This window comes from Nymphaea colorata, chromosome 1 (genome assembly GCF_008831285.2).
Source record: "Nymphaea colorata isolate Beijing-Zhang1983 chromosome 1, ASM883128v2, whole genome shotgun sequence".
NCBI lineage: Eukaryota > Viridiplantae > Streptophyta > Magnoliopsida > Nymphaeales > Nymphaeaceae > Nymphaea > Nymphaea colorata.
In genome coordinates, this window is record NC_045138.2 from 19,892,813 (window position 1) to 19,918,160 (window position 25,348).

Genomic DNA, 25,348 nt, shown 5'->3' on the forward strand with positions numbered 1-25,348 from the left:
AGCCAGACCAGTGGTTTTGGTGGGGAAGGAGTCGCATCCCAGAACATAAGGGGGGATTCAAAAGTGAACCGACACGCGATTCGGATCGGTTCTCTGTCGGTACGGTAGATTCAACTGAACCGACTCGAGTGGTTCAAAGAAAAAAGGGGCATGTTTTTGTAAGTTATGAAAAATGCTCAAAGGAAAATTTTATTTGAAATGATTGTCTGCACGAGGAATGATCATCTAATTCTTGTTGTTACATTTTTATGAAAATTCATTATAATTAAAAATTTAAGGGGTCGATTGGGAACAATAGAACAGGCATCTAACTCAAAAATTAATTTTTTTTGGTTGATTTGATATTTTCAAAAATATTGCATGAATTGTTTCATTCTTCAAGTCAAATGTGTGAAACAGTACTACTACTATCAAAAGATTTTTTTTTCCCTCTTTTTTGGGCTTATGATGAGGAAGTTCATGGGTAAAATTTAAGAGCTTGGCACTCTCTCATGAGCTGGTATCTATCTCAAACTTTAAATTTACTATTAATAACAAATTATTCTCATTGTTAGTTCTATTGGTACTTTAAATTCTCCCAAAAACTTTTAAAATCTAAGGCGGTTTTATTAAGTAAATCCATTTAACTATTTCAAGTCAACAATTTGGAGTGGTCTTTCAAAACCGATACGAGACGAGTCGTCCGGTTCGTTGTAATGAGCGAGCAAAAGCTGGGGGTGGGGCTCGAAAGGGGGGGGGGGGAGGGGAGAGGAGCATCGAAAACCGGGCGTTTCTTAGCCGCCCGCCTATTTGCGCCAAATCCGGAGGAATAGCGACCCCCGGTTTTGCTTCTCTCTCTCTCTCTCTCTCTCTTTTAATAAAAAAAATATATTAAAATTCGCTTATTACGTAAAGGCGAAAGACTTTGGTGCCCCCAAGTGGGACCCACAGATCCGGCGGGTTATATTCAGGTGGGGCGTCGCCCCTCCAACCCGACCGGTCGCCTCACCGTTTTATTTGTTTTTCCGACCCCCTTTTTTCCCTGCGCCTTCGGAGTTGCGTGACTTAAACGCCGCGGAAGGGCCGGTGACGACCCCGCGCATGCGACTCGGTTTCACTTTCACCATTTCTTTCTTCCGTATATAATCGATAATGTAAAGATTTGAGTTGGAAATTTTTTATAAAACTCGAATTAAAGTTGTTTTTAAATTTTGATTGGAATTGAAATATTATTTTTTTAAATTTTTATATGAAACAAGTAAATTTTTAAAATTTACAGTCCACTTCAATCCACTCGAAAAATGATCTGTCGCTATTGCTCCTAAAAAATATGAATTTGGGGGTAAAAAAAGGTGGCTTTAAGCCGCAGAAAAATAACTATTCACCCTCGAGACAATGGAAAAATAACCGTTCGCCCCTCAGTGAATTAGAACAGATTTTGTGGGTCCCACAAACTCAGCGGTGATCGGAACCTCTCCTTACCTCTCCTTATCCATTGGTATATTCTCATTTTCAATTTTATGAATTTAAATGATGCTTAAAATGACGTTTCACAAATTTGGAAAATAAAGGTCTGTACCAGCATTGCAATCATAACGGCCAGATACGCTGTGATAAGGAGCGGTTTTTTTTATAATATTGGATTTAATGCACAATTTCAAAATATCGTATAAAAAAAAAGGTGTTCATTGTCTACATTTTTATATTTACATGCGTGGAATTGGTATATGTAATAGAAGTAAATGAAACGTCTTAAAGTATGTTATTGTCGCTTTATTTTAACTTGAATAATATAACCCCATATATATATATATATATATTGTGATTGATTTAACAAGAAATACATAATTTGGATTGAGTGAGAGGTTCATCCTACTGTTTTATAAAATTAAGTGCAAAATCTTTCTTATACCTCGCTTTCAAGATACAATGTACCCTTTAACCTCAAGTCATTAGGATTAATATTAAATGAGATGGCATTGTATACAAAAAAATTCATGTTAATTTTTTTTCATTTTATAATTTTTTTTCATAAAATTCAGATTTTCAATTAATTTCAAGACAGGCACACATATTATTTTATTTTTATAATATGATAGGCCTACCCTAGTACGTTACCTTATGCGTGACATAAAGTTGGTACTAGTGTCCGTCCACGGTTTTGAGTCATCCGGCGTACGAGCCACCGGAATAGAACGCAACTTCATTTCAATCCTTACCAAATGGGTAAAACACAGGAGCCGGTTTCCCCCAATTTATAACAATTAAAACTATTTCCATATTTAAGTTTTGAGTGAATATTAATATATAAAAACAATAGCGCATCATGCATTCTATCTGGAACTTACCTTTGAATAAGATTTTGGAAATTATCTTGGTTTCTGTAAAGATCGCAATGTCTGTTCAAGAAATATTTTGAAAATGGTTGCTAATATTTTACTATCTTAAGTACAAATGCTTGTGATTTGCATCTCTTGGAAATGACATGACTTATTTACGATGAAATTTTGATGCATGATTATTTAGTAACTGCATATATATCCATGGGAAATAAGTAAAACTAGTCTCAAAACGAAACTTAATTTACCTGCTGATGGCAATAAAATTACTTAAGCATCGTTTTTTTGAAACACTTCCTTCATTTGATATATATATATATATATATATATAAAGCTATCTTTTAGTAGCTTATTATTTTTTAATGTTAACTTCTCCGAAAATGTCATATTCATGAAAGAGGGAGAAAAATTTATTGGCTGATGGCTACTGATGCAAACGCTTTTGTTAATTAATTTCGAAAATATTGTAGCAAAAGAGCATTTTCCTATCATATACTTATTAATGCACAAGAAAATGACTTGGGGAGATGAAAGCTAGGGTTTCCTTCTTTTTTAAATAAAATATAATAAATTTTCATGCTCCAAGAGTGACAGTTCAAAGTTGAAACATCTATTAACTTTTTATCTTTAAAAAAAAATTACCACTTACATTGACTGCCCATTGTTCACATTTCACATAAAATAGTACCTGATGATGTGGAAGACGAGTACAATACATACTTGTGACGTACCCCTATGTTCTAGGACCGTATACTAGCCGTCGTAGGTACGCCCCACGTGGAAGGCGGCCGCAGCCTCAACACGTGTACTCATTTCACTTTCACGGGGTAGCTACAAGCCGAGCTCGTGCAAGTGAATGCAAATATGTGTGTATGTGTGTGCGCGTGTGTGTACGTGTCGAGTTTGTGCAAGTGGAATGTGAATATGTATGTGTATGTGTGTGTCACAGAGAGGACCAAGTTTGGCTGTTGCTGAAACAGGCAAGGAAAAATGGGGAGTTATGAGCAATTCATGTGTTTGGCACATGAATGCATGTGAATAGAATCTTCTGGTGAGTGGTAAGCAGAAAACAGGCACACTATTTCTATAAGGGAGGGAGGCAGGGGATGCCCCCAATTAAATGTGGAGGGCAACTGCCCCCACAAAGTACTGGGCAATGCCCTCTTCCCTTTGGAAGGGACACTTTCAAATGGAGGTCCCCAAATAGAGCAAAAACAAGGGAATTATTGGAGATGCTTGTAGAGATCTGGGGTTTCATGAACCTTGGTTTGAGAGGTGAACTGCTTGAGTTGTTTTTGGTTCAATAATCCAAAAAGTTACTGGATTTTGAATCTCTTTGTTTTTGGGGTAGCTGGTTTTTGAAATTCTTTATGTGGTGACAAGGTTGGTGGACGTATACCTGTCTTCTGGGTAGGGCAAAACCTAGGGCTCTTTAATAATGTGACAACCCAGAGAATGTTAAGCGCAAGTTTGGTCTCTTTTGTTTGGTCTTGAATTTCAAGAGATAGACAGACTGTAAGGGGCTGTCATGTTTGATGGACTTGGGCAATGGTATAGAAAGCAAGCGGCTATCACAAAAGTCCTAGTATACTTTGTCATTGTTTTACAAAATCTACCCTAAACTTATAATTAGAGAATAGTGACCAATTATCATTAAGCCTGGGCACCGGGCCAGGCCGCCGCCGGGTACCCAGTACTCGGCCGAACTCGGGCACAGGCCTGGGATGGGCCCGATAAGCCCGGATCGAGCCCAATAATGATTTTTTATTTTTTTATTAATATATATATTATAATATTTTACTGTAATTAATTATTTTTTATGTATTATTTTATAATTATATTTTTTTAAATGTAATCGGGCCGGGCCCGAGTGGGCTCGTGCTTGGGTTTTTCAAGTATTGGTTGCCTAGACTTACTCGGGTACTCTTCTAAGCCCCTAAAGCCTACGTCTGACTCGTTAACAGGCCAGTCCGACTCGATGCCTAGGCTTAATTATCATAGTTGCCAAACAACCCTTAAGCAGCTTAGTACAACTGGTTGGGCAGTATTGAGGCTATATAGCATTCCGGTTCTATGAGCATCAACCCTTTGCACAAGCTAACGTAGGCGTAGGCTTTAGGGGCTTAGGGGGCTTAGACGAGTACCTGCCTTAGGGTTTTATGTCGCTGGGCAAGCGAGAAGATCTCTTCGCCACGATGTGGTTTAGTCATGTACGAGATGAACTGAGTAACTCTTGGTGGTCCAAGACACCCAGCATTCATGGATGGTCCATGACGGTCACCATCAAAGGACTTTATAGGTTAGGATTGATGCTTTCCAAATTTTGAAGATCAAGATATTTGTGTAACATTGTCCAGGGTTGGCACAACAGACAGGGATGGGGTTGGTAGGCGGTTAGTTCTTATTTTGAGCGTTAAGAGCATCAACTTTTTATGCTGCAAAAGGGAGATCACCGATGAGCAAGTTGAAGTGTAATGGCGGTGATACCTCAAGGCACCTAAAACAAGCCATGTAGACTAAGGAGTTGTTTGGTAATCATAACATTATGTGGAACCTTTGATTATAGTGTTTTTTTATATACATATATACAGTTAATCTTAAACGAGGAACCTTTGATTTGAAGGTAAACACTAAATTCCAAGTCCGGGCAGAGAAAGAAAATTTTGAATAAGAGGCACTATATATATAATTTTAAATGTTTGTGAGAAGAATTGCTCACAAATATGAACGTAAAATATACGAAATTTTTTGGTGTCGGTGTAAATCAGTATCTGCACATAACCTACACCTGCCACGGTAAAACAGAAGTTACAAAATATGAACATTTGGATTTATTCAAGGTCTTCAACAAGGCTCTCTGGACATTTGTCACCTTACCCGTTGGTCACCATCAACAATGACAAGGAAAAAATGCAACAGCTGTAGTTACTTAGGTGGAAAGGCGCCGAAGAAAATGACATAAACGTTGTGTGGTCATCCCATGGGCACCTGCTATTCACACTCATATTAGGATTTTATATTGGGTTGACACCCACGGGAATCAAACTAACGACGACCTTAGGTCACCGGAGTCCCTAGCTCGACCAACTACAACAAACCCGTTAAAAGCCGCAAAAAAGTGTGTTCGTTTTTCTTTGAAGGCAATAAATAGAGGTATGTTTACTGTTCTAACGACTTAGGGTTTTAAACTCTGAACTTTCTTGAACACAAATATATATTAAATGGACTGACATGCGAAGAATGATCAGAGGGAGAAAAGTAGCCGTGACAGAATTCTTTTTGTTTTGTTTGCACTTGTTCACCATATTCATTATGAAAGGGAGAAGGAACGGAAATAATGTACGTTGCCATAACTACCTGACTTCCCTTCCTTCGTCCTCTCTATTTTTTTTTTTAAGAAAAAGTCAGCAACTCAAGAAAACAGCCGCTTATCCAGTAGCGGTGCTACTTGCGAGCTAAATAACCGGTCATGGGTATAACACCTAAAAGATTGGTATTGCGCATTTTAATATATCTTTAAGCTTAGTATTGCACATTTTAATATATGTATGTGGCTGCAATATAAATGCTTAGTATTGCTTAATGAGTCGAGCTCGAGTCCATGAATCGATTCGTTCAAATAATCGAGTTGAGTTCGAGCTGAACACGTAACTGCCGAATAGAGCTCGAGCCTTAATCGAGTTTATCAAACCTTAATCAAGTCGATATGTTCAAACGAGTTTGCGAGTTTGTTGAGTCTTAATCGAGTCGAGCTTGAGCTCAATACGTAATGACTACTAATTTTATTCAAACGAGTTTGTCGAGCCTTAATCGAGTCGACCTCGAGCTCAACATGTAACAATGAATAACAATTATATTCAAATGAGTTTGTCGAGCTTTAATCGTGTCGAGTTTGAGCTCAACACTTAACTGTCGAGTCGAGCTCGAGCTGCTTTCATCAAGCTATTGTCGAGCTCGAGCCGAGCCGAGCTTGATATTTCATTAGTCGACTCGAGCTGACTGAACTCGGGCTCGACTCGGCTCACGTTCACCCCTATATGAACATATGTTCTTTAAAGAGGGTAGATTGTAGCATTTCAAAAGTTTAGTTTGTTATTAAAGATTGTGAAATATTGATTTTTTATATTTTTTTTGGGCTGAAACTTAAACTGCTAACTGCTAAGAGCCAAATATAAATCCATCGAGTCATGAGTTCAAGCCCAATGTTGAAGTAGATCGAGTAGTTTTAACTAGCCTATCAAAAATTACATTGTGACAGAAGCTAGACTCAGGCGGTCAGTACACACTAGTTAGTTATTGATTCACGTGCCCCTCTAAAAAAAAAAAAAAAAATTGGGCTCCACCAATTGAACTACTATTTGTATTTTTCCAAATAATTGCTTATGGGAGAAAAATTACGACCAAAGAAGAACTAGAGAAAAAAAACTTGTACGTAAATTTTCGTTAATTATTTTAAAATCAAATCCTGCATTCTTGGGAAACTAAGTCAATAAGTCTTCATATTTTTGTCAAAATTAAGTAGAATATATATAGTTCACATATATTTAATATAACTTTGCACATATATAACGTGATTTGATGTTTTTACATATGGTTAGAACTAGAAATTAAACTTTTTTGACACGGGTCAAAATATAATTGTTCAAAAATTTAATATAAAACAAGTAAAATTTTTTAAAATATATATGTAAATTTTTTAAATAAAAAATTGAAGTAGGGTCAAAACCCCTGGGAGCCCCATGCCTCCACCCCTGTTTCTACAGTCAAACAAATGTCTGTTGAGAGACATTTGGCATAGAAAAGATTAGTATGGCCCTTGCGAGGATGAAAGGCAGTCAAATGATGAACCTGGTCGGTCACGTGTTGCTGCAACCAAACAAGATCTAAAATTACCGAGAACTTGAAAATTCAAGAAATTTGGGATATACATTGCTGCTGAAGGGAAATCCAAGGCTTTTTTTTTTCTTTTATCAATCAATCAACAACAAGATAATGTTTTGGGAATCCCATGGGCTGACTGACCATACTTAGCTCTCAACAAGTCTCGACTTTTCCCTTTCTAGAATTTGCGTCAAGAAAGCAAACGCAACCGCTCTTCTTCTTTCTTTTCATGTCTTGTTTATACAAAGGCGGGATGGATTTTGTTTTTGCAAGCAAGCAAGAGCCAACGCATGGCGACCGTATACTGTCGGATTGCTGCTGACCTCATGCATGACATAAAACGATAACACTACCCAACAAATACTTCAACTCCCTTTCTCTCTCTAACTTGCTTTCTCTCTCTAATTTGCTTTCTCTCTCTAATTTGCCTTCAACAACACTACCCAGAGTAATCAAACACTGAATTTCACATTTGAAGATTTGAGATTCTTAGTATATGACGAAAACCTAGCTCGTGCCTAGTTCGAGTTCATCATTTTGAGTTTGGCTTCGCATGAACTCTAAAAACTTGAACTCAACTCGTTTAAACTTGAACCAAGGCATCATGAAGACTTCAACGTTGACCCACCTAACGCCTGCTTGACAGGTGTATATATATATACATATGTGTGTGTGTTTGAGTCTAACCGAGTCGTGCCCACTTATCTAAAGTTCAACATGTTCATAAATGAGCCGAACTCGAGTCAAGTCTATTGAGTGAGTTTGAGTCCAGCTCTGAGTTTTGAGGTTTGATTGAAGGATACCGAGTCTCAAATCGTTGGATTTGAGATTCTTAGATGTCTTATGTCACTTTGGATCTCAGCTTTGAGGTTTACAATGCCCCCAAAGTTTATGCTTCCTAGATATACCCATGAAAGATGGATTTATGTGCCCAAAAGACCAAAAAAACAAAGATTCTTGCACATACTTGTCTTAATTTTTTTTTAAATAGGTATGGAAAGTTCATTCATTCTTGGGCTTTGAATATGTAAAATCAATCGAATGGTTCTGTTGGTATCTAACATATAGCCCACAGAACAAGGCAAAAGTATATGTGGGTTTGTGTGGGCAGCTGCCCACATGGACCCTCCTCCACTCGATTGAGCCTATTAGTGCCTGTCATCTACACACTTCTGACTCCATCGCTACCATAGAATATCGGAATTGAGGAAAGTATGGACAATATTACAAACAATTTTCCATCATTCATCGCGTGGGATTTTGTAGACGTAGATTTAAAAATGGAACAAAAAGTACGGCCGTCTGGATTCCTCCTATTTCTCATTTGTTGATACTTTGTTCAGCTCCTACTTTTGAGTTGAAATGCATATATATATATATATATATATATATATATATATATATATAATATATATATATATATATATATATATATGCATTTCAACTCAAAAGTAGGAATGCATATATATACACAATTGTTGATACTTTGTTCAGCTCCTACTTTTGAGTTGAAATATATATATATATATATATATATATATATATATATATATATATATATATATAACACAATTCATTTAAGTTATAATGGATGGTTAAGAGAAAAAAAAGAATAAGTCAGATCGAAGAAGGGATGCTGGACCGGCCCATTTGTGCCGTACTGTGGGCTATCCATTTTAGCGTCTGTCCCGTGGTACAGAGTGGGTTGTTCCCTTTAGTTGGTTGGTGCTGGTTGGGTGGTGGTTGCTAGGGTAGGAGGCCGCCGAATCGGATCTGGTTGAGATTTGGTGGGTCCGGATAAGGTTGCCTTTAGATAATGCAAACCCACCGACATTGCGTCATGAATTTGTATTCGGTTCCAAACCCGACATTCAGCTTTGACCCAACAAAAATGAGCTTCAGGCTTGGGATTGATGGTGTTATCTAAGTTGGATCCAAATCTGAATCCAAAATAGGGTTGCCAATCGTCACACCTGATTTAACAAAGGGCCTTCTTAAATTCGTGGTCTTACGACTCTTAACAAACTAAGGATTTAATAACCGTGGACTTGGTATTTGTTGTACATTAAATCATGGGATTTCAAATCAAAGAGAAGCGTTTTGACTTTGAGATCTATGGATTTCAAGATCTCGTTGCACCTGTCAAACATTGGATTTCATATCTTAAGTGGTCGTTTGGCATCAGTAACAAATTGTTATTGTTCAATCAAACGGGTTCCAAGATTGGGCCATATGGGACCCCAGAAAAAAAAATGAAGCTTTTTGCTTCAAGTTCTCTTGTGCATATCCAGAAAACTACCTTTTCCAAATCACAAAATCAAAGCATTCTGTCTGTATCAAACTATAAATGGCTTGATGACAAAACCTGTTCTAGCAAGTTGGGATATATTATATATCATCAATCTTTTCCCAACCAAGTGGCTCTATTTATTCCAGGTCTGACATGGTGCCCTATCCACAATCTAGGGTTTGGCAGATGTGGATGTGAATGGGATTTCTCATTGCTCTCAAATTGGAGTTATGTGGCGCAAATAAGAGAAGCAGATTGAAGCCATAAATGCCCGGAATCCACCGATTCAGGCCGATTGTCGATGAAGCGGGGAAGGCCACGTGTCGTTCTCGGCGATGGTGAGAGAAAGAGCTTATATGCACTAATGTGTTAAGTATCTAAGTTGGCATGGGGGATATTTTCCCTCTCATGGAGCTCAAGCCTTATACCAAGTGGAAAATTTGATTAGGAGATCCGTCGTGTTTGATATCCAAGAGTTCTTTGATAAAGTAATGTGCAGATGCAATTGCATGTTCAAACTACGTAGTTTGATAAAAAAAATCATGCATTAAAAACCCAAAATGTTCAAAACTATTAAATTTTCATAAATATACAGATTTAGTGATAATCATACACTAAGTTAATCATTTTTTTTAGTTTAAAATGCTTTTCTAGTAATCAGAAAATGAATGGCTCTCATGCCATCAAAATTTTCATAGTAGAAACGTACATGTTTTCCTTCAAAAACAACCTGAACTATAACATGTTCTTTATTGAACTAGTCTTTATAAACGTAGTATAAATGTTTATATTTACAAGAAATTAGAAGCTCTAGTTTTTGTCAGTTACTTATGTGGTTAACGTATGCCAACTTTATATATATATATATATATGACTCTATGTTCAAATATGTTTGATGGTAGGTAGTTAAAATATAAAATTATTGTAAACTATCAATATACCACAAAACTATCATTAATGCTTCTCTAAAAACTATATTCTAACAGCGAAATTTTAATTTTTAACCATCCAACAATATCCAATATCAAGCAAATTAATTAATCTATATCGTTAACGAACATAGTTTTTGGTAAGTAAAGTATGTAATTTTATTTTCTTTTGATAGAACTCTATTGTCAGCTGGTAAAATACAATAACACGTTTAATACCCTTTGAACTTAGGTTCAAAACTATTTATTTCTTTAATTTGCCGAAAAATAAAACGTTTAGTTGGTGAACGGGCCGAGATTGATTTGGATCAGGAAGGTCTAGAAAGGCGGCGACAAACGGTGACTGATCAGCCAATGGCAATGCACTAAAAGGCATTCTACGTGTCGCATGCATCCGAAAAAGTTTTTCACGGGACTTTTAATCCTCGAAATAGTGGAAGTGCGAATCCGAATTGACATTTGGACGATTGATTTTTTTCACCTCCTTCTTCTTCTTATCAAGTAAGTAATATCCCTCTTCTTTAACCAGGTTCTGGATTCATCGACGAACTCCGGAGAACAATGAAAATTTCCACTTGGGCACTGTCTTTTGCCTACAATCCTAACCATCACCCCCTGTTTCTTGCTTTTCAGGAACATGCCTTAATTTTGTTGGTAATTGATAATTGAGACATACCTCTGCCATTGGTTTTTATATCATGGAAAATTTATATTTTATGTGTAAATTTAAATAAAAGAACAATATCCAAAACATTGATTTTCATGCACTAAGATCCATTATCTTAATGTGTTTAATAAATTGGAAATACAAGATTAACATTTCTAGTCTTCTAGACAAAAAAAATTAAATTCATATAGGACTTTGGCCAAATTTTGTATGAAACGTAACAAAGTTTTCTCTAGTAAAAGCACATATAATTTTTTTTTTCATTTTATGAAGCTAAAAAGTCGTTTCTGTTTGCATTTTTATTTAAAGTTATCAACGATGGAACATTAACAATTATTGAAACTATGCATTGAGGATGTTTTGCCTCTCAAGTGGTGTTTAATGCAAGTTTAGGTAATGTTCCAAACTAGGGTTTCTAAAAACTTATTTTGAAAGAAAATGTTTTCAAAGGAATATCAATAACTTGGCACCCCTTTGGATTTGGTCGGGAAACACATATTGTCTTGTCATTAGGGGTGTAATCAGAAATATTTTTGTTGGAGGGGCCAAATTATAGTTTCAAAATTTTAACATAGAAATTTTAAATTTTTTTTTGTATATTAAATTAAATTTTTTAAAATTTACATATAAAATTTTAAAGTTTTTAAAATCTCAAAGGGAGGTCAAGGCCCCTGCCGGCGGCCCTCCCATTCCCATCCTTGTGCCTCTCCACACAAGTCAAGTTTGGAAAACGGGTTATATGTTATTTTTCACAAAACATGGCTTTTACAAGTAATGTTTCTTGAGAATGTCATGCAAATACAATATAAAAGGTATGACGACTATCATAAATAATAAAACTAAATCTGAGGGCGTTTTTGTTATTATGACTAATTTGAATCATGGAAAACCAAGGTTAAGCTTACACAATTTTTTTTTTTACTTAAAATTTCAGGGCAAGGTGGGTGTCTTTATCAATTTTAAGATTTTGAGGTACTTTTCGCATTATCATAAGAAGAAAATCTCTAGTTCTGAAAATTCTCCAAATTTGAATATATATAAATTTGTAGGCAAAGTACAAGCGTCCAGGGATCAGACCAAAAGTGACAGTTTCGGTGGTGGGTGGGACCCACCTCAGAAAAAAAAAGAAGGAAGATTTTTTTAAAGAAAAGGCAATGCCTTTCACTTGGTGTGGGTCCCACTAAAAGTATAGATTGGGATAAGGAGACGAGAGCGCTTTTTAGCTTTCTTGTCATAATAAAAAAGGAAAAATTTCAACTGCAGCCCAAAGCTTTCTCGATAATAAAAGAATATGCCTATGTATTGAATGTCGTTGGAAATGCATCAAATTCTCGTTTGTAGTAACACAAAAAAAAAACCGTGTTTCCACAATTTAAATCCAAGGGTATTTTGGTCATTTTGTAAGGTAATTATCTCATACTACATTTATCGTTATGTTATATTTGGATGAAGAAAAAAGAAAAAAATAAAATGAAAGGCGCATTCGTTTTTTTTTATTCTCAGTTTCTTTATTTTGAGAGGGATTGGAATTGCATTAGAATTTTACTTTGTCCAATCTTTCAATTGTTTATGACTTCTTTTGCAAAAACTTTTAGTTTATAATTTACTTGCGCGATGCTGATCAATCTACTTTACACTTTTAGATATTTCATTTGCAACAAAACATCACTTCATTTGCTCCATCCTTTTATACAACAAGTAAGATTCTTTAGATCATCTCTGATATTAAACGTAATAAAACTTATTCCAGGGGGCTTTTCCAAGGAGTATTTTTAAATAGTAAATAAAACGTTCCGACCTAACTGCATCCTTCCAAACTACGCCTTCGTCGTTTTCACAAAGTACTCGAAATAAGCGAGCCAACTCTCGATCCGACGGAAATGTCCTTTTGATTAAGGATGCAAATTTTGAGTGGTTTTTTAACAATACAAGAAAACTTTGATTTCCTTTCTATCATCATCATAAGTTCCAGGGCTTTGAGGAAATTTTCCAATTAAGTAGGTACCTGCCGTGTCGCATCTTTTGAAAAGCGACCTAAGAAAATAACACAAGAATATTTTGGAGGAAAAGAGGAGGATAATACTGTTTCTTCTCTTTCTACCTTGCAGGGATCTCTAAGGTATATTAATCTTATCAATATTCTCTCTCTCCCCTCCCTCTTTCTCTCTCTATCTTTTCGTCTTTTATATATATATATATATATATATATATATATATATATATATATATATATATATATATATATATATACCCTAAGGTATATTAATCTTATCAATATTCTCTCTCCCCTCTCTATCTCTTCGTTATATATATATATAAACTCAGCCTAGGGTTTTGTTCGGCTATTGTGGGCCGTCCACACAAATGGTCATACTTCATTTTGTTAAAAATAAATAAATAAATAAGGATACTTGATGTTGAGCATCAAGCTTGAACATGGGGGAAGCTTGCGCTTTCCCTTTCCTTTCTTTAATAGATAAATAAGAGAAGCCGTCTCCTTCCTCATTGTCGCTGGCCGAGAAGGCATGACCTTCCTTTTCATTTTCAATCGAAGAAAAAAAAAAAGAAAGGAGAGGTCGTGCCTGAGTATCTAATGGGTATCCGGTACTTGTCCGGCTCCGGTTGATCCGACAAACGCCCGATTAAACCTGATAACAAATAAAAATTATTTTTATTTTATGAAAATATATATAAATTATTTTATATTTTAAAAAACTTGTTTTCATTGTAATCACGGATTCAGGCCGGCTGGCCCGATGCTCAGGTCTAATTGTGCCCATCCCATCCTGGCCGACAAGCTTGGAATTCTATTCCAAGCTGACGACAAAATTGTAAGTGGGTTTCTTCTACCGCCATATTGTTTTCAGATGTGGAGAACCAATAATATGACACTTTTTTGGCTAAGTTGTGCTTTCACATACACCAAACTTGGACTTTCAAAGATTGACGTTACTTCAAAATCCCAATCTTTCAAGTGGGATGATAACCAACGCAAGTACAGACTCGAAGCAGGTTATTTGTTACAATATTTTTTTTTTCTTGTGAAAGAACCCAAGAATATGAACGGATTGGATTCGAATATGATATATCGACGGATGTCATTTCTTGTAACTGAATCGGATCTGATTTCTTAATTGAACAGATCCAAAAATTGATTGGCGTATTACCAAGGGTCCAAGAGTGACATTGTTACATATATAAACAGTGGGGGAGCCACATATGGGTTGGTGTGAGACCCTCAATGTTTCTTCATCATCTTCACATTAACATATTCAAATGTTTGGTTTGACATAATTTTTCCGGCTCCACCACCGGATATAGGAGTTCAATTTGCTGGCACATATATAGTACTTAAACAGCATGCATTTAAGGCATTTTTGGCATGTTTAGGTTGCATGTGTCACACTGGAGATCAGATTGGCATGGTAGCTAAGAACCATACAAGGCAACCTTTACTTTAATGCATATGATGATGAAGCACTGGTTCATGTCGCCTCATGCATATCCACATAACTGACATTTTGGATATGATATTAATCAAATATTCATATATATAATCAAATAGCTAGGATTTTATATATATATATGTGTGTGTGTGAATGAATATGACAATGTCCACTTTGTATTGGCCCACATGATTTGATGTTATTCTCATCTGCAAGGTCCAAATCTGTGGTTGCTTTCCCACATTGCTTGTTCTGATCCGTTTTTAAAAACCTTTATGACTATTAATTCACAAAGTGGAGGCACTTCAAATTCATGCTAACATTTGGACGGTCGCTTATTCAGCAACTAATTAAGAAATAAACCCATTGTTTATCGCCGATATCCTTCAAATCAAACATAAAATCCTGTTGTTTATTCATTTATCCTTAAAATTCAACACATTTTCCACGGAGCCAAAAAAAAAAAGCCCTCTGTGTGCGTAAATGGTATTTGTGTGCACGCTAAAAGTACTTAATAGCCTGCATTGAGTGATTAAGCAAAAAAGAGGTGTAGCTATAAGAATTTCCGAAGTGCAAAGAGAGGAAAATTAAGTTAGCGTAAGAAAACTAACTTACATATACATCTATATATTGTGTGTGCATGAAATCAGTCGGCTGCTAGCTAAATATTTAAATCTGTCACCAAAGCATCATAAATCGTCCTTAAAAGATACCATAAATCCTTACTATACCATCAACCATACTTTCTGATAACCATGTAACTAAAGATTTTTACCAACTACTTTTAAATATTTAATTATTGGACAAATTTAACCACCAGCTGCTTTATATATATATATATATAAAAGAAGTCATTGTTGCCAGATAGTTGTCGTATGGCTCAAATTCAAACTTATGGCCAAAAGGACCATAAATTGTCCTAAATGCACTATAAATAATTGCTGCACCATAAATCATTACTAATGTCAATGTATTTTTAACTTTTGTCCAGGCAATATCGAACATTTGGCAAGTTCATATATATATATATATTCTTCAAACTATTCATCCATATGGCCTTTCACACTTGCGCACACACACACACACACATATATATATATATATATATATTCTGATGATTATTTTTTATTTAAAATGATTTTAATGATACAAAATGAAGATAAGTAGATAACCATCCGGCACATAAACACACACACAAAGAAGGTATGAAGGTCGTGGCTAGAGAGATTGAAATTATGAAATATAAAAGGCATTGGTTGGAGGGTTGATATCTTTTAGTTTTCTTGAACAGGTCTCCATGGTGTCAGGTTTTATTATGCGGAAGCCATCCCTGGTTTCCCAAATACCAGGGGCTTTATATATATATATATATATATATATATATATATATATATATATATATATATATATATATATATATATATATATAGAGAGAGAGAGAGAGAGAGAGAGATATTAGTTGAGTTAAATGTGAGCTGGGGATCCATCCAAACACATTGAAAGTGCGTTACATTCTTTGTTTCAAAAAACATGACGTATGGTGTCCAACATTTAATTATTATATCTAAAATTAACATCAATTATTACATAATGTTATTGAAAAATAGCATACTGTAATATTCCAAAAATATAATTCATTTCTTATCAGATAAACTTTATATTTAACATTATGTTATTATACTGCATCTATTTTTAAGACTTTGATAGAACTTAATTCGATTCCATTTTGAGGTAGTTTTCATAAAATTTTGTTTGTGGATATCATGTGTATGCCTTTAAAATTAAATACAAAAATTATACTTTTGGTGCATAAATTAGTTAACAATGTGAAAAATTATCATTCAGGTATGGTTCAGTCTTTAATAGAGTTCCACTTTATCTGGATTCCAAGCGATTTAATCATATCCGTTTGTACACAAAATTGGAGTCACACTAGCATAAGATCTAATCTTTACAATTGAATTAAACCTTTATCATATACCATCAAATATCAAACTAACATGATATTAAATCAAAATTCACAAAGTAATTGGATCTATATTTATTTTCCATCTGATTTTTTTGGGTCCTTGATCATATGTGCCACGTGTCATCGAGTCCAGCACTTGGACAAATTAAGAACTATGTCTCACAATTTATTGCAACGAGCGGTAATTCAGTGGTAGAGTCAGCAATTTTTGGCTATAAAACTTTAAATTGCACTTATATCTATAAAACTAAAAATTAATGAAGTTTGCATATGTAAATCATGTAAATTTAGTAAGCTTATGTGGATAAGGGTGGAACCAGAAAATTTTGTCCGTCAAGCACTAAATATATATGTAACAAATTTTTAATTGACCTTAAGGCGATGACGGAGCCTCGTGGGGTTGATCTATATAATTAGACTTAAATCTACCCAAATCCAATAATTAAAAATAAAGTTTTAAAGTGTGCTTTCGGGGCATACGCTCCAAACAGTCCACACCTACCTCTGCCCCTGATGCGAGCAATTGTCCACACCAGCTACAACCTGGGCTCCACTATTGCGCTAATCAATGTTCTTATCATTGTTGTCAGTATGTGCACTGTTTGAGTTTTTTATATTTGAAATTTGACATTATATAAGTTGAAATCTTTTGGTTATTTTTAATTTTAAGTAATTATGGTTGTCCGATATATTGTATCGGCCACCGGAATGATGCTGCCCGGTTGAAAGGAGTTAGTTGGGCTCTCATTTGCAAGAATAGATAGAAAGAGAGCCATGCATAGAGTGAGAAAGAAAGCCCATAAGAATTCAACTTTTTCAAAATCTCAGTCAAAAGAGTTTTTTAATTGTTTCATTGTTTTCTTTTCTTTCCATTATCCCTTGAAGAATATTTTGGACTTTTAAGAAGTAGGTTTGACTCTGATATTTTCTATTCAATATTGGCAATTTAATCTCTTTGAAATTGACCACCAAAATGATTTTCATTAAAATGACAGTCTGGTAGCTATATATATATATATATATATATATATATATATATATATAAAATAATGTTTGCACTTAAAATTACAGAGCTAGTATTATTATACCGATAAAGTTAGTTATCCATGATGTCTTCTAATTACCATTACTAGATTGTAGCTTTTTTGTATTTTTTATTTAACCACAAAAAACTTAAATATTGTTTGGACAATGTGAAAGAAGTGAAGTGAAGTGCTTTTCTTATGATCCCCACTTTTTTAATTATATTTTAAAAATAATTCTTGTGTATGCATTAGATATATATATATATTTAAAAAAAAACAAAAACAAAAGTCAGGTAGGGACGGGCTGATTGGTTGGTGAGGTGGTTGGTGGGACCCACCGGACAATAAGGAAAAAGTTCACAAAAAAAAAAAAACAGTGAAGTGGGACCCACCACCCTTAGCCGTCTTAGATCTGAGGGTTTGATTTTTTTTTTTTCAAAAAAAAATAGAAAAGCAAAATGCCTAAACCTGACTGAAGCGGGACCCACTCCTGCAACAAAAGCGTAAATTGGAAAGTAGGGAGTTTTTTGTCTTTTTATTTTTTCTTTTATCGGATAACGACGGGGTAAAAGGTGTCCGCGGGACCCACAGCCTCTGCACTTTTTCGCCGAAGAGAGAGAGAGAAAGAATGTTTTGTACCCCTTTTTTCTCTCTCCTCTGGACTTTTATTTTCAAAGTCGTCAGGAATTTATTGACTGTAAATTCCCGTTAAAAACCGTCCCCGGTTTGCCAAATACCACGGGCGCGCTTCTTCTCCGTCATCAAAACCTCTCTCTTTCTCTCTCCACATGAAGTTTAGCGTGCAAGACGACGAACCCAAAACCTGCTTTTGCTAGTTTATCAATAAAAATCGAATTCAACTTCAAGACCAACGTTGCTGGTTAACGGAAATAAATAAATAAATAAATATATATATATATATATATATATATAGAGAGAGAGAGAGAGAGAGAGAGAAAAAAAGAGAGAAAGAGAGAGAGGGGGGAAAGACTGAGGAATGTTCATATCAATTCTTCTTATAGTACCATTTAGGGAGTCGATAAGTTAATCTTCGTTCATATTTAATACCATTCAGGGAGTCGATAAGTTAATCCTCGTCGATGTGAGCTTACTGATTCTATAACGAAACTTCTTAAGAAGGTATCTTAAGAAATCTATACACATAGAGAACGGAGCTCAATCAAAAAATCGATGTTTTACTACTAATCACAAGGTACTCGTGCTGTAAATTACAAATTACGATTAAGGATTACTCTATCAATACGACATGGACTTCATAGATATCTTCTGCGCCCATAAGACGCCTTGTTTGGGGTATTGCTATAGGAGCTAAATCCATTTGATTTAAGCTCCCTGATTCGGATCCAGAATTGTAACAAACTTGTTTTGGATCCAAATCTGAAAGGCAATCCACGTCAAAATCCACAAGAACTCGACCCGCTTTCGTTCATTTGTTTAACAATGTCGAGCACCGAGTCGTCCGATTCGTGAAGATCTGAACCGGTAAATGGAGAGCACGGGACGTCTGGGGACCGAGACGGAAGGCCCCTCCTTTTGGTTTTTTTCCCCGCCCGTCTTCCTTTTTCGCGCCTTTTCGGAGCATAAGAATCGAGGAGGAAAAGGTGAAGACCGCGCGTTTTCCTTCGCTCACGAATTTGCGTCTCCCGGATTCTCGCCGGCGTGTTTCTCACCGGAACCCTAGGTAGACGAAATATAGGGTTCTTTCATTGATGTCAATATCTTTTTTCCTGATTTGCTTGTACTGGAAATCTGTTTCCATTTTCCTCTTCACCGGTTCTGTGGGTCAATTTAATTTGGTGAATCCTTCTTTTTTATTGTGGCAGAGATCGTCGTCTTCTTCCTAAGAAAAGCGATTGTGGGTTTGCGAGACAGAAGAGGAGCCCGGCTCTTGGACCGCCATGAGGTGTCCTTCTCTCTCTCTCTCTCTCTCTTTCTCTGTGTGTGTCTGTAGTTTATTATTTTGTATTTTGATGTCTTTTGGGAGATGGATGGTAGGACCGTACACGCTGATTAGGTTGTCGTTTGTTGTCAATGATTAGATTTTTCAGCGGGTTTCTTTTGTCGCTTGTGGATAAACTTTGTCTTTTACGGTTAGACTAAAGTATGAGTTCGTAGTCCTTGCTTTCTCATTTTTAGATTCGTTAAAGTGTCATGCTTTCTGAGGACATGGTTTTGTCTACGTCTTTGTGATTCAATGGATGTGCTTGTTTTCCATTTTCGGTTGGAATTGTAGGTCCAGTCTAAATTATGAGTTATTGTTCTAGTTGGAAAGTTCAAATTTCAACGGGGATTGGTTTTCGGTTTTGTTTTGGCGCTTCACGTTTATCTTCTCGCTTTTACCATTCTAGCTGAGGGGTAGCGGTAGGTAACGAGACAGTTCAGTATGTGTGGAAAGTTATACGAAATAAATCATACACTCTTTATAGTTTGCTACTTGCCTAGATTTTGGTTTCTATTTTGACAGCCTTATAGAAGTTGCTTACTTCTCACGTTTTCCCACGCTTTCAGTAGCTAGTATGCTTCAAAATTAGAAACTTCAGAAAATTTCCATAAGGAAAGAATAGTTAGTATGGTTGTTAGGTTGTCATGGCAAGGCTAAGGGCGCAATTAAATTTAAAGAGAAAATCTCATTGATCATGCACGAGATGCATCCATGTCGTCGGTAATACTGAGAAAACCACGGTGCACAGGAAAAACACTAGTAACACAGAAACACATGGGCAATTTTGGAAGAGTAAAAGTTAGAGATAGAAGGCACGATATTTTGCTAAGAACTGAAGGCTAGAGCTCGTGCAACATGACATTTTCCTCCAACGAATAAACACTTATTAGTTTTGCAAAATTTTTTAAGACGGTTTTGTCTATGTAAGCCTCATAATGGTTATACTAAATCGAGTACATAGAATGGTCTTAACTCCATCGAGAACCGCCGATCTCCAAGAAGATTGAGGGTATACGTTATAAACTTATGAATATTCAACAGGGACGTTGATGTAGGAACCCAATTAGTCCAATTCCGAAGGCTATGTATTGATTGAACCATATGGCCCTGCATGTGGTCGTTGGAACCCTTGCACATTCTGCACATTCTCTTCTTTTCATTCTCTTCTCTTGATGGTCCTACTCCATAAAAAAATTGCACTTTAAAATGTTAGTCTTTCTCTCTATCTTTTTGCAAGTGCTTTATTTGTCAAACATTTATGCAATATCTTGCTGGCTACCCTGTAGAAGGTCAATTTCTCGTTCTCTTCTTTGTAATCAATGCAAAAACCCGATGGTGATGGATTGCTCTTATATTACTGCCATTTTGTTGGGTAGCTGATTTTTAATGAAGATCAGTGCAACAAATTCTTTTCATCTCATTATGTTTTCCTACTTTGATTGCTGCAGTCGCCATCCTGAGGTCCTCTGGGCACAACGTTCTGATAAAGTGTTCCTGACAATTGCCTTACCAGATGCAAAGAACGTCTCTGTGAAAGCTGAGGCTAGTGGATTGTTTAGCTTTTCGGCATTAGGCATTCATGACGAATCTTTTGACTTCACTTTGGAGCTTTACGGAGCAATAGTTCCTGAGGTTTCCTTTTTTGGCTTTTCTGTTTTAGTTTATGTCCTCTTTGTTTACTTGTTAAAAGTTCGTTATATTTCCATACAGTTTTAGCATAACTTATTTCCTGAAATTAGAAGCTTATATTGTGTTTCTTTGTTTTCTTAATCCACAATAGGACCAGCCAACATTACTGTCTTGGCCATATAAAATTAGTTACCCTTGAAAGGTTTCTAAAATATCAAGCAGTTAACAAAAAAGCCTCAAGATTGAGCTGGTCATATTTTTTGAAGCATAACCTGCAGGACTGTATGTTTGTGATAACTTGAGGGGCAATTTAGGCCTGGATGGCATATGCTCTTTTGATAGCGAGGGACTGATAGTGGTGTTGTACTCCTTTCTGGAATGTCTGCCAGTATTCCAGATCTTCTCACTATATACAGAAATGCATATGATTGTCCCAAATATCTTTCTCGGGTTTTTGTCAGCAAATTCAAAATACATTAAAAATGATTTTTTTCTTCTGAAAATTGGAGATCATGTGATAATGTTGTGAAAACTATTTTTTGGGCAATACTTTCAAAAGATTGTGATTATTTTTTTGTTTTATTCTATTTTGCTGAGATTATCACTATGTGTATATATATAAACTATAAAGCCAATGCTGTTGGGCTGGATAGATGACTGAAAAAAATTTATCGCCGAAAGGACCATAGGTTGTCACTAAAACCTCCATAAAGTGTTGCTGCACCATAAGCCGTTGCTAGTACTTATGTAGTAGCTGTTTTTTAATAATAAATTTTAAAATTTTAGTCATCTAGCAATATCTGTCATTTGGCATGATTAAATATTCCTATATGGTTAAAAATTTAAAATCCATTGCTAAAAAACACCATTATTCATTGATAAAAACACCATGAACTGTTGCTGCATCATAAACTATCACTAATGTTCATATGACAACTGTTTTTAATGACCGATTTTTAATTTTTAGTCATCCAACAACAACTCATGCATGACAGCATATATTTATATATATATATATATATATATATATATATATATATATATATGTATGTATGTATTGAAATCTACCAGTTGTCTAAATATTTAAAAGCCATGGCTAAATGCATTACAAACCATTATTAAAAACACCCTAAACCATCAGTATATCATAAACCACTGCTATTGCTCCATTGCATGGTGTTTCCAACAATGGTTTTTATAGTGTCACGAATCTTTTTAGTACTGGTTCTCACTTTTCTCACACTAAGACAATAATCTTTGTTTGCAGAATAATAAACTAAGTATTGGATTGAGAAATATACTCTGCATAATTGCTAAAGAGCAAAAAGGATGGTGGAAAAGGTTGGTGAAGTTGGACGGAAATCTTCCTTTTGTCAAGGTTGATTGGAACAGATGGTGTGATGAAGATGAAGAGGAAACATCCAAACGTAAGTTGCTGTAATAGGATTTGTATTTGCTAGAATGGTAAAAAAGATGGATCTTTTGTTCTGCTTGCTATCCTCAGTGTGAATAGAAATGCACTTGTAAGTGGCTTCTTTCATGTTGTTTGCTAGCTATGATAAGTTATGAGTTTGAATATTTATTTTATGCTTTTCAAGCAGAAGCTGAATTGCACTTGTAAGTGGCTACTTTCATGTTGTTTGCTAGCTATGATAAGTTATGAGTTTAAATATTTATTTTATGCTTTTCAAGCAGAAGCTGAATTGCACTTGTAAGTGGCTACTTTCATGTTGTTTGCTAGCTATGATAAGTTATGAGTTTGAATATTTATTTTATGCTTTTCAAGAATTCATAGTTCTTACGAAAAGTAAAGCTTGGGTTTTACCTTTAGGAGATTATTTGTATTGCATGCAAAAATTCACACAAATATTATCAGTATTTATTCAGCTTCAGAGCTGTTTTTTGAAGCACTTAGTATTCTATTCTGGATGATGGAAAAATGTTGTCTGTTCTGAATCTTCTGATGTATTTATGAATTATCGAGTTATGGTTTTCTTAGCAGCTTTCATCATTTGTCAACATCTCCATACACCAGGCATTTTCCAAGCTAATAGATTACTTGTTGCATTGAAATATCTGCTTCACTTTGTAGGGAGCAACCATGTGGTTGGAACAGGTCAAAGGTCATCACTATGGCCTATGGGTACAGGTTACTTTACCAATGTTTGAGCTGGTAGATGTCGAGATGATGACCTTGTGTAACCCAACCATCAGAGTGTGCATTCACTGTGTGATTTGCTGCTCCTCTGAAATTGGCTTCTTTTTGCTGTCCTTGAAAAGAATGTTGTGTTCATCTGTGCTTCAAGTTGTGCATATAGAGTGGCAGTTACTGTGCAAGTTTCATTGTTCTGATTTGGTGTATTCTATTTTACAGCTGATATTCCTGTGATTGAGACCGTTGAAGACTCCATGGTATGTTTGCATTGTTCCTTGTTTTGTAACTTTGTTACTGTATGTTCTTTTGTGAGTTACTTATTTTTACCCGCTTACACATTTCCAAACGACAGAAACGTGTCAAAGAAGATGAGGAGAGCGATGACGAAGGAATGCTTTGTAAGTTAACATAGGCTCTTATTTTACACGTACTCTGTATGCTTATGCCTGCTATTTGGATGCCTTGCATAAATAGACATGCACCATAGGGGATAACAAACAGACAGTCCTACTTATCGGAGATGCCCTCTGAAGCTATACAAATTACAAATGAAGGAAGTTGTCACGCAGATGAAGGTTTTGGACAGTTATTTATTTTCTGCAGTTCATACTGGGCCTGGATTTGAAAATGTGCAGGTCCAAAAGCCCTAGTCGCACTACTGCATGGTTTAAGGAGGCTGTTTATTTGTATGAACAACGCTCAAGTTGGTGAAGAAAAGGCATGATTATTGAAACATCAATTGTTACCTGGCATTCCTGGGGAAATGTCAAGCAACGAACCACCTGACGTTTGTTGCTAGGCTTAACGCTTATTTGTCTCTAGTTGCCTATATGTCTGATAATATCATTAAGCATCAGTTACGTTGTCTTTATGCTGTCAACCATGATGTGCTTTCCATGTCCCATTCGTTTCTTTTGGGTTTAAGTTCATATGCATTGCCCCGATGTAGATACGAGTAATGTTTTCTTAACTGTCACCATGTTCATCATGAAGCAACTCGTTTTTTGGCATGCTTATAAATTTGTCACTTGTTGCTGTTCACGTGCTACCGTTCTTTAGTTCATCTTTTCTCCAAACTCAGTTCTCCATAATGAGTCATATTAGCTGTTGACACTGCTTCTGGTTCAGTAATTTGTTCTCTTTGCTCGTTTCCTGCTCCCATTTTAATCTACAGATCTCCCAGACTTGGAGAGGGCAAGAGATGATTGATCGGAAAGGATTTGCTCAATAAATGGTCGATATGAGCGTTCAGTGAAGATGGGGCAAATGATCAGGGGAGGGTCAGCGCCTTTCTTTGTTTTTGCTTGCAAACTTAGTATATATAGCAATACCAAACCACAGGTGTAAGAATCTAATTTATGTTTAGCATGTGCCAATCTCTTCTTCGCTTTGTTACGTAGAGAAACTACTGTACTTCTCGGTAGGGCACAAAATGACACATCCAAGGGATGAAAACGGGCATCTGATTTTCACTTGTACACTAGGATGTCCTGTCCTGTCCTGTCCATCCACTAAAGTTAACTTCAACTTAAGAAAAGATGAAGCTATGTGCTACCCATATTCATGGCTATTTATCCTGTACCTTCAGCTAGATAGATGTTAACTTCCCATAAATGAGCTGGAGGTAGACTCCGTAATTTATTAACAAAGAACAGATATGTACAACGCCAAAAATGGGATGCAGAGCATCAATTGTGGCACAGCTAAAACAGAAAGAAGAGAAACCACATATCTGCAAAACGATGCTGAAACCAGACTGTCAACAGGACCTATGGAATCTCACTGAAGCACTATACAAAAAGAAAACTATGGCGATGCTACATCTGAGCCAAAGCTGTTAGAAATTAGTCTACCCTGGTTCAAAACTGCCATCCATGATACCACGTCTCTTGCTGGTGTTTGAAACAGCTTCTATATAAAGAAGTCTTCTGCAACAGCTTCTATAGAAAGAAAATCTATTAGATACTTGCAAGTGTGGAATTAGCTATCGTAAGTTTTTCCACTTGTTTGGGATAGGCCTGCGGCCTTTCATTTCCCTCGCAGTTTTTTTTCCAACTGCTATATTGTTCGAATTGC

At 35.8% G+C, this 25,348-nt stretch overlaps 1 protein-coding gene across 2 annotated transcripts; it reads left to right on the top strand.

Moving 5' to 3' along the window:
- The first annotated feature begins 19,085 nt into the window (after positions 1–19,085).
- LOC116245157 (co-chaperone protein p23-2) lies at positions 19,086–24,667 on the top strand. Of its 2 annotated transcripts, none has more exons than XM_031616839.2 (7): positions 19,086–19,227; positions 19,370–19,449; positions 20,937–21,030; positions 22,385–22,544; positions 23,492–23,529; positions 23,625–23,670; positions 24,447–24,667. In XM_031616839.2, exons 2-7 carry the CDS (start codon positions 19,445–19,447, stop codon positions 24,479–24,481), a joined length of 378 nt encoding a protein of 125 aa, XP_031472699.1. In that variant the 5' UTR covers positions 19,086–19,227; positions 19,370–19,444; the 3' UTR covers positions 24,482–24,667. The 2 variants fall into 2 exon arrangements, with proteins under 2 accessions (XP_031472699.1, XP_031472696.1); XM_031616836.2 differs by having other exon boundaries at positions 19,087–19,227; positions 20,937–21,120.
- The last annotated feature ends 681 nt before the right edge of the window (positions 24,668–25,348 follow it).